Source organism: Stigmatopora argus, chromosome 1 (assembly GCF_051989625.1).
Source record: "Stigmatopora argus isolate UIUO_Sarg chromosome 1, RoL_Sarg_1.0, whole genome shotgun sequence".
Taxonomy (NCBI): domain Eukaryota; kingdom Metazoa; phylum Chordata; class Actinopteri; order Syngnathiformes; family Syngnathidae; genus Stigmatopora; species Stigmatopora argus.
Window position 1 is genome coordinate 14,473,730 of NC_135387.1, and position 10,689 is coordinate 14,484,418.

The window sequence follows — 10,689 nt, forward strand, 5'->3', positions numbered from 1 at the left end:
AAGTACCCTGAGGAAATGGAGTCGTTTCTGAGCCTTCTTCACTACTGCCTTGATGTTTGTAGACCATGAGAGCTTATCCGTGACGTGGACCCCCAGGAATTTAAAGGACTGGACCCTGTCTACACATACTCCATTTATGAGGAGTGGGGCCAGATCTGTGCCGTGTTTGCAAAAGTCCAGGATTATTTCTTTAGTTTTTGTGGTGTTCAGTGTGAGATTGTTCACCGAGCACCACGAAGACAGTTTGTTGACCTCATCTCTGTAGGCCGACTCATCCCCTCCTGAGATGAGTCCGACCACAGTGGTGTCGTCAGCGAATTTGATGATGTGTACAGGGAGTACAGAAGAGGACTCGGTACACAGCCTTGAGGGGAGCCAGTGCTCAGTGTAATGGAGGAAGAAAGGTGGGGACCAAGTCTAACAGTTTGTGGTCGGTTGGTCAAGAAGTTCTTTATCCAGCAGTAGATGGAAGAGGATAGTCCAAGGTGGGAGAGTTTGTTAGTCAGAATGTCTGCAAATAGCAAACATTATGGCTAGAATTTTGTTGTAAACATAATGTTGTTGTTTTTTTCTTTTCACAAAGTGTAGTTCTGGGTTCACAGCCGTTAAACTCAAAATTCAAATTTCCAATGCTTGAATTTTCATGTAATGTGACACGTTTGTTTTATTTTTCCAGAAATTTATTCCATTGTGCTTGGAAGCACCCTCTCCATCGTCATCGCCACTTAAAGAATGAAGTATGGTGCCTTTTTCATGGAAAAATAATACAGATTAAATCCATAAATATTGTGAGCTCAATGAATGCAAACACTGAAACTTGTTTTTCTGTTATAATTTTAATTTTAAATTCATATGTAGGTTGAGTATGTATTAATTAATATCTTTGTATCCTAAGGATTACATTCTTCTTCCAAAAAGACTAAGGATAAATGTCTGAGCTTCAAATGGCTATGCGTTCAGATAAACACCTAAAGGGGTTCTTTTTTTCTTATTTTTGTTGTGTGTGGACTGGCACCTTTTGTAATGTATATGTTTCAGTTTGTTTCTTACTTTTGGAAATAAAATTTTGTATGTAAAGAATAATATGACTGTGGATGTCTTGAATGAATGACTTTATTAACCACTCAGATGGTGCAATTTGTTTTTCCAGGTTAATCCCCACTGAGATAGTTACAACATCCCATATAGTACAGTCAGTTTTCATGTCACTTATCAATAGGATCTGTACTTGCATTTTCTTTTTGTTCTCTGTCCTGTGAAACCACCAGACTACAGGGAATTGTGTGCCCATTTAACACGGTGGGTGAGTTACAACATTGTCTTTTTACACTTTCGCCTTCTATTCATTTTCCTTTTTTTGTAGGAGAAATTAGCTGTTACCCAGAGAGTTTTGTATGGATGGACGAGGATTATTTGCTTTGTGTTGTCATGTCCAGAGCAGGTGCTTGAATGTATATTTAGTTGGCTGAGTGGTGGGGGGAGGGTGTTGGTGGGAGTGGACTTGGGAAACCTGTAAACTATAAAGGCTGTGCACTTCCAGGAGTTCAGCAGCCTCTCTTGCTGGTGCTTTCCTCTTCTCTTCATCGTGTCCTTCGCCAATTTTTTGGGGCAACATGTCAGAGAACCTCCACCCAATCGTTGACCCCACCAAGATGGGACTAGGGCGTTCCATTGCTGTGCTGACGTCCGGAGGAGACGCTCAGGGTAAGCAAAGAGAAGTTCTCTGTCACAAATGCACCAAAAAAATTAACATTCATTGAGATTATGTGATGGATTGAAATCAGAAAAATGCAGTCTTTCCCCTTTTTATGATTGCAACTGAGAGAAGTGCCATCCTCATGGAGGGTTGGGTGCTCTCTCCACCTACAGTGGATATGACGTCATTGATTTCTTTAAATGTTCTCACGGTACCTACGCCTACCATTTCTATAATTTGGGTCTTTGGGCTAATTTTAGTGACGGTGACCTTCCTGTGGCACGGTGTTGAGGCACTGCTGCATACAGCAGCTGCTTTCCATTGAAACAAGAGCTGCTGCCTGCCAACTTGTCACAACACAAACACATGGTGTGGCATTTGACGTTAAAGGGTATTCAGCTGTAAACCATAGGGCGGACTATTAACATGCCCTGTCCTTTTCTCGCTGCCTATTCTGGACTGGTCTGCTGACGGTGTAATGAGTTCAGCAAAGGCTGAAGTATTAGTTGAGTCTTATATCTATACAGCTTTATCATCACTACGTGTGCACTAATTCTTTTCTCACAACAAAAGGAGCTGAATACTACTGGTTACTATAAACTGGATCTCTAAAGTTGAGTGCCTTAACGTCAGACCTTTTAGTCTAATATTTATAAACAAAATCAAATTTTCCAATCAGAGTATGTTATACTACTTTTTTGTTGTTCTTATGTAGCTTATATACCACATTCATTTTTTTTACTTAAATCTAAAGATAAAACATTTTAGATAGTGCCTTGGGCATCTTTTTGTTCTTGAAAATTCATCTTTGTCGTAAAGTTATATACTCTAAATCTTATTTTTTGGGAAAGACTGAATTCATTACTGCCACTACCACTACTACAGTGCTACAAATATACTGCTATGACTCCTAGAAGAGTACGATTAGTATAGCAATGAAGACAAGTGCTAATACCAATACAGCTGCTTCTATTACTACAGCTATTGTATTAGTCACAGTAGTACAACTATTTACTATAATTTGATGTAAGTCATAAAATACAGAAAAATCTCTTTTGTTCTGTTTCAGGAATGAATGCTGCTGTCAGGGCCACAGTCCGAGTAGGTCTCTATACTGGAGCTAAAGTCTACTTTGTTCATGAGGTAGGAAACAAAATGTACCAAATAGACAGGAAGACTGGAATGCAAACGATTCCAAACTGTGCTCCAGGGCTACCAGGGCCTCGTGGATGGAGGACAAAACATTCAGCCTGCTACCTGGGAGAGTGTTTCTATGATGCTTCAGCTGGTGAGTTGATGACACACTTGAACTCATTCATTCATTATCCGAGCCGCTTATCCTCACAGGGGTCGCAGGGATGCTACAGTCTATCCCAGCCAACAAGGGGCAGTAGGCAGGGCACATGAAGACTAACAACCACACACATACACTCATACCTACAGACAATCTGGAGCGTTATGAGCCTACCATGTATGTTTTAGAAATGTAATGGGAAGGGGGTGAGGGGTTTGGGTTTGAACTCTCCACCTCAGAACTCTTCCATCATCTTTATACACTAACTCTTGACATGAAAAAGAAGCTTTGTGACTGGCAGTGGATATTACTACATTGTATGGTGGCCCTCATGGCACATAAGACATTGATGAGTTGCATGAGTGCTCAACAGCTTTTGTTTCCTTTGGTGTGTCATCAGGGGGGAACGGTCATCGGCAGTGCACGCTGTAAAGATTTTAGAGCCAGGGAGGGCCGCATGAAAGCGGCCTGTAACCTGGTGAAGCTCGGAATCACCAATCTGTGTGTTATCGGAGGGGATGGCAGCTTGACTGGAGCCAATCAGTTCAGAGCAGAGTGGAGTGGACTGCTCGCTGACCTTCTCCAAACTGGTAAGGAGACGTGTTTTTTCCTCTTATACTCCAGCAATATTTTTTTTTGTTTTTGTTTTTAATGAACGCTCTACCTTGCTGTGAATTATGGGGGAAAAAAAATAATTCAGTATGTCGTACACTGTGCACAGCCATGAAAAATCTTTCAAAATGTCCTTTTTTATCACAAATGTTCCAGAACAAACCATGTTTTCTTCACCAAAATAATCAGGAATATTATATTAGATTATATTTATAATATATTAATTTTAATGTACATCATTATGAAACATCTGCAGGTAAGATTACAGATGAAGAAGCCAAAAAGTCATCCCACCTCAACATCGTGGGCATGGTGGGATCCATCGATAATGACTTCTGCGGTACCGACATGACCATTGGCACGGACTCTGCCCTTCACCGCATTATCGAGGTGGTTGACGCCATCACCACTACTGCTCAAAGGTCAGCCAGTCAGGTCTATTGCTATTATTTTCATTTTATTTAAACTTTAGTTATCCAGGTAAAATCCCAGGGAGACCTGTTCAAGCAGCAGCAATGCACAGATACATTAAAGAAAAATAAAGACACAAAGGAAAACGGATATTTTTGCTGTTTTGGGGATACTACATTTGTAGTATTACACTGCAGTTATTGTTTCCATGTGTATTCGCAGCCACCAGAGGACATTCATCCTGGAAGTGATGGGCAGGCATTGTGGGTCAGTATATAAAATGTATATTTATTACTATTGTTTATACTTGCATCAGGAGATCTGGGTGCAGCAGGCAAGTTGCTGACAAATACAGAAGTTTGTGGTTACATGTAAAATTTAGTTTTTCATGATTTTTTTTGCAGGCCTAACGCCTGTTAAGGCTAGACAACTAGTTTTTTTTCTTGTGAAATCTGCAACAGTTGTTTTTTTTAAAGAGAAAAAAAATGTTTTCATGAAAGAAAAATGTTTAATATCTTAAAGATTACAAACATCATGAAACTAAATGGGGAAAAAGTGTTACAGGATTAAATAAATCTAAGAATTGTGATGGGAAGAAACAAAATCAGAGAATGAAGTTGCGTCATCATTTAAAAAAAAAACTATCACTTTTCAATGTTTTATTTTTCTTAGAGGGATATAAAACATGATAATTTTCATTTAATAAAAAATAAATAAAACGAAGTATTGCCTTTGTCTGACCCCTGACCACTAGGTACTTGGCACTGGTGTCGGCCCTGGCCTGCGGCGCAGACTGGGTGTTGATTCCAGAGATGCCACCAGATGACGGTTGGGAGGAACACTTGTTCAGGAGGCTGGCAGATGTACGAGTGTTCCCGCATCATCCTTGCATCATACATGACAGTAACAGTAGTTTGTGTTTTCAGCAACGGGCCAGAGGTTCTCGTCTAAATGTGATCATTGTTGCTGAGGGTGCCATGTCCAGAGATGGGAAACCAATTTCATCGGACCACATTAAGAAGGCAAGGCCCGTGTGGGAAATGTACTTCATTGTGTTCCATATGCTAACGTTCATTTATTGTGTACAGTTTGATGCTACACTAGTTGCCGCAGAAGACAATAGTAATAAAAAAAGAAAAGAGTGGTATTTTGAAAAGAAATATTACGGGCGTTATTTTAAAAAAATAACATATCTTTTAATAGGTAAATTATATTTAGTTTGGTTCATTTTAAATGTTAGTAAAGTTATTTTTTCCTTTTTTTTTAAACTTTGGATGCGATTTTACCATGTGTCCACAAATATTTGCATTGAAAATGCCCTAGGATTATGTTTTTTGGAAGGTGTGGGTTTTATGAATGAATTTGACTTGACTAATTGGGCTTAGATGGCAATTTAGTTACGATTCTGTGTCACACTATGGACAGGCAAAACATTCATTGTTTTTTATGATTTTTTTCCCCAGTACAATACTGGTAGCACTAATAGATGTATTTATGGTTCTCTAGCTAGTAACTGACAGACTTGGTTTTGATACCCGCACCACCGTCCTTGGACATGTGCAGAGGGGAGGCACACCATCTGCCTTTGACAGAATCTTGGTCAGTACCTCAATCAAACTATTTTATTTTATGTGTTGCTAAAGTATAAATGCAAATAACATACTTATATGTTGAATTTTCACATTTTTCTTCTGTGAATGGAAAAGAATAAAGTCAAACAAAACTAAAATGAATCCCACAACATATTAAGGATTATTATGGAAACATAACTGATAATCTGACTGTGTGGATTGGTATGTTTGTCCCCTCCAGGGCAGCAGAATGGGCGTTGAGGCGGTGATGGCTCTGTTGGAGGCCACACCAGACACCCCGGCCTGCGTGGTCAGCCTGTCTGGCAACCAGGCAGTGAGGCTACCATTAATGGAGTGTGTTCAAGTGGTATGTTTGCCCATTTATCCTTTACCAGAAAAGAAATTAAGACAGCAGACTACCAAGCTGTTGTCATTTAATACAAAAATCATTGTCAAACAACTGCACAAGAAAGTGAAACACTACATCATAAAATTGGAATAAAGTTAATTTATTCACCCTGTAAGAGAACTGATACATCCAAGTGGTAAGTTGGAATGTGAAACTGTTAAAAGTGCTGTGAGATATGACTCTTAACTTTTTTTTGCCATTTGTACTATTCAGACCAAAGATGTGACTGCAGCCATGGCTGAAGGTAGATTTGATGACGCTATCAAGCTTAGAGGAAAGTAAGATGTACACACCAAAATCAATTTTAATGTTACTGTGCCTGTTCTCATTAAATATTAACAATGTAGAATCAGAGTTAGCCCAAAGAATATTTTTCACTTAACTGCAGGAGCTTTGAAAACAACTGGAACACATACAAGCTGTTGGCCCACATTAACCCGCCAGATGTTAAAGTAAGGACCTAAACTGACCAATGTCTAAAAGCTTTTTTACCGAGAGCAAAATTACCACGCAAATGCATTCATTCGCCTCATCTGGCAACACTGTTCATTAGCTCCTGTATATGTAACTGCATTCAAGTCAAGTGAACCATGCTTCCCTTCTATCAGAGCAACATCAACGTAGCCATAATAAATGTTGGCGCCCCATGTGCTGGCATGAATGCAGCTGTGCGTGCAGCCGTCCGAATGGGCATCATCCAGGGTCACAACATGCTGGCTGTCCACGACGGCTTTGATGGCCTTGCTCATGGACAGGTGACTGCGCTCACTTAATGGCATACACACAGAGTACGACTTAAAGAATGACATTTGCTAACCAAAATCGAAGACCTATATTTCACCAAGAGTTTGCAGAGCTCTATGATGTATTCCTACTGTTCATCAAATATTGCAAGAAGTAACTGGAAAGAAACATTTGGTAACTACACCAATTTGAAGGTATTACAGAAACAAGTTAAAAATATATCTTTTGCATTGAAAAAGATGTGTGTTATAAATCATAATGTTGCCATCGTTCATGTCTAAATTTTCTTTATGTTGTTATTACATCCATATTTTCAAACCCTTATCTGCAAAAATGCAAGTATGAGCTCAAGTACTGTTTTATTTGTGTTCATGTCCTCTTTCTTACTTCAGGTTGAGCCTATAAACTGGACTTCAGTGAGCGGCTGGACTGGTTTGGGGGGCTCAATGTTGGGCACTAAGAGGTGACGACGCACAAATTAGCTTTCAAAGTAGAAGCTTTAAAAAAACAGTTATTCACCAATTGGAAGTTTTTTTTTCTTTATCTGTCATAACGCATAGCATGCTGCTGTATTCTGTTCATCTACCCAAAAAGAACACTTCCAGGTAAACTGATGGAGGAAATCAGCAAGAACATTGCAAAATTGAACATTCACGCTTTGGTTATCATCGGAGGATTTGAGGTAAGTTTTTGCTATTGTTTTCACATCATTCTCTAGAGAGGAAGAACCAGAGCAGATGACAACAATAAGAAGAGCAGCATAGCATGTTGGTGTGGAGTTAGTTTATATTTAGTAAAGGATAGCTCTTCAAAAGTATAGAAGTGATTTGAAAAGGAGTATCAAAAGAAAAAGGATGAATTAGAAATTGTTATTTAAAATGGGTCTTCACTGTGTTATGTGTTCTCACAGGCCTACGTGGGAGGCTTGGAGATGGTTCAGGCCCGAGAGAAGTACGAGGAAATGTGCATCCCCATGGTCGTAATCCCCGCCACAGTCTCCAACAATGTCCCTGGGTCTGACTTCAGCATTGGGGCGGACACAGCTCTCAACACTATCACCTCTGTTAGTAGCTGGACTGGCACCGTGCACATAGAAAACTATGCTCATACGATTGACTTCTTCCAATGCAGACATGCGACAGAATCAAGCAGTCAGCAGCAGGGACCAAACGTCGTGTGTTCCTTGTTGAGACTATGGGCGGCTACTGTGGCTACTTAGCCACCATGGCCGGACTAGCAGCCGGGGCAGATGCTGCATACATATTTGAGGAGAAATTTAACATTAAAGACTTAGAGGTGAGCATGTGATGGTGTAGAAAACCTACATTAATTGGATTGGGGATGATTAAATATCCTCTTTGTCCCCAGAGTAATGTTGAGCATCTTTTGGAGAAGATGAAGACAACGGTCAAGAGAGGCTTAATTCTCAGGTAGAACAGATAGGAAGTGGAAAGAATCATTTTTATATTGATGAACTCCAGTGACCTAACCTTATTTAAAACGAATTGGTTACACTTTTTTTCATGCAAACACTAAACATGGTCTAATATTTAATGATGCAATCCAATTGATTGTGCTATTTTTTCCCTAATATACCTGCCTTATGGTCTTTCCTACTGCAGGAATGAGAACTCAAATGCAAACTACACCACGGACTTCATCTTCAACTTATACTCTGAGGAGGGTAAAGGCGTCTTTGACTGTCGCAAGAATGTGCTTGGACACATGCAACAGGTAGGTTGGATGGGTCCGAGTGTCCACTGACTTTCATCCAAACGGACCTGACAACCTTTCTGTCTCACTGAAGGGTGGCACTCCAACACCTTTTGATAGAAATTTTGGCACAAAGATGGGGGCCAAGTCTGTCCTGTGGCTGACTGAGAAGCTAAAAGAATGCTACAGACACGGTGAGGTTGTCTTATTTGAATCAAGCACGAGTGTGCTACAGCACGCTTAAGCTCAAAGCTGTGGCTAAGAGGGAACATGCTCTCTACTGGCTAATTTGTGACCTACAGGAAAATATATGTCAGCAATTAATTAATCAGCTGACACAAAAATACATACCTGTCAACTTATCCGTTTTTCCCCATATTTTCTACGTTTTTTTTATCATTTCTAATTGTGTACGCCGCATAACAACTTTTATACGAGATTTTAGTTTTTAAGTACGTTTTTTGTAAAACCGATCTCGTTTTACCCAATTTCAGCTCTAATCCGGTTCGCCTCAGTCACTGGTAGGAGACGAAAACGTAATCGCCGACTGCTAATAGTATTTTCATTCTTTAAGCATGATATGCGCAGGCGCATTCCCCTTTTACCCGTCCGCCTTTTCACTATAGTATAAATATAGTGCGTCAGAAAGCTGTCTACTTTGGATATTTTTTTAGATATTTACGTGCACCCTATGTGAGTAAATATGTTTTGTTTTGTTTTGTTTGCTTAATAAGGGGAATTGCAATCATTAATAAGGGGAGCAATTGGCTGAGGTTGACAGGTATGAAAATACAAAATATCGGGCTCCCAGGAAATAATAGATTCTAGTTTATGCTAGCAACCTACCAAGTTTCACGCAGCACAGACAAAATGTGTAAAAGAACAGATCAAACAAGAAAATTTATGAGAACACGATCATATTCACAACACTAATTCTACTGGTTAATTGCTACCCTACATGCAACAATAGGTCCGCATTTAATCAGGCCTAAAACGAAAAATCTTTAATCGGGCCCCCCAAGATCAATGCGCACACATGCCTTGAATATACCTACCAAATTTCATAGTGACCTGTCCATGATTAAATGGAGTAGCAGTTTGAAATTCACGATTAATAAACATAATGAATCCATCCTTAGTCAAAAAGAAAAAACAATCCGGCTGTGTACACATGCCGAGAAAATACTGTCCAAAATTGATTCTCATTCATCTATAAATACAGGAGAAGTGTAGCAATTTAAGTTGGTGTCTTACCCAAGAAGCCACAACTAGGAAAACAGTAGGCGAGTACACATTGGTGTCATGGTACCTAGTTTGAGATTGTTGCTTTTGGTCCTGGGTTTCCTGTGGTGCATTTCCCTCACAACTTAACAATTCTGGGGTTTCCCATAGGTCGCATCTTTGCCAATACACCCAACTCTGCCTGCGTGCTAGGAATGAGAAAGAGGGCACTCACCTTCCAGCCACTCGCTGAACTTAAACAAGACACAGACTTTGAGTATGACGTGCACGCTGACAATGCAACGTGTGTATGAGAGCCTTGTGGAGTATTCAAGGCTAAATTCTCCAACCTTCCCACCCCTATTTGTTTCAGGCACCGAATTCCAAAGACGCAGTGGTGGTTGAAGATACGGCCCATCATGAAGATCCTGGCCAAGTACGACATCAAACTGGATACAACGGAACATGCCGACATGGAGCATGTTATCAAGAAGAGAGGGCTTGTTAGCAACTAATGGATGAATGAGCACATGTTCATGTATATTATGTTCAGAAGCAGTCCTAAGAAAATATAAAGGAAAAGATTAAAGCATTGTCTTAAGTGTGGTTATTTTCTAAAATGTTGTACTGGTCCAATGTGCAAATATTTGCTTAGGTTAATTAAGCATTCTCTGCAGGAAAAATACGCGGTTTCTATTAATGGAATCATGTCTTTCTGTGGTGATTTTGGGCACCATCTGAATTGGAGAATTGGTTTAACACGGGTCGGAAACCATAGGTTCTTGGGGCCGCATATGGCCCTCTATATCGCTGCCCTAGTATCTCCGTGGAGATTAAAAAAAAAAATGAAAGTGGGGGAAATCTATTTTTGTTTTAATATGGTTTCTGTAGAGGACAAACTCAACACAAATATTCTGTAAGAATGTGCAGAACAAAAATAAAATTTCAACATTTCTGTCAACAAAGATTTGTGTCATACACGTTTCTAACAGCAGGACCGGATGCTAAGCAGGTTCCT

At 39.9% G+C, this 10,689-nt stretch overlaps 1 protein-coding gene across 1 annotated transcript; it reads left to right on the forward strand.

Moving 5' to 3' along the window:
- The first annotated feature begins 1,553 nt into the window (after positions 1–1,553).
- pfkma (phosphofructokinase, muscle a) lies at positions 1,554–10,260 on the forward strand. The gene is made up of 22 exons (XM_077604003.1): positions 1,554–1,704; positions 2,766–2,839; positions 2,907–2,984; positions 3,391–3,580; positions 3,859–4,024; positions 4,236–4,280; positions 4,768–4,876; positions 4,940–5,035; positions 5,520–5,612; positions 5,826–5,951; positions 6,207–6,271; positions 6,382–6,445; positions 6,602–6,748; positions 7,130–7,200; positions 7,332–7,419; positions 7,648–7,800; positions 7,869–8,033; positions 8,106–8,167; positions 8,360–8,471; positions 8,545–8,644; positions 9,843–9,948; positions 10,045–10,260. Exons 1-22 carry the CDS (start codon positions 1,614–1,616, stop codon positions 10,184–10,186), a joined length of 2,343 nt encoding a protein of 780 aa, XP_077460129.1. The 5' UTR covers positions 1,554–1,613; the 3' UTR covers positions 10,187–10,260.
- Positions 10,261–10,689: the final 429 nt, after the last annotated feature.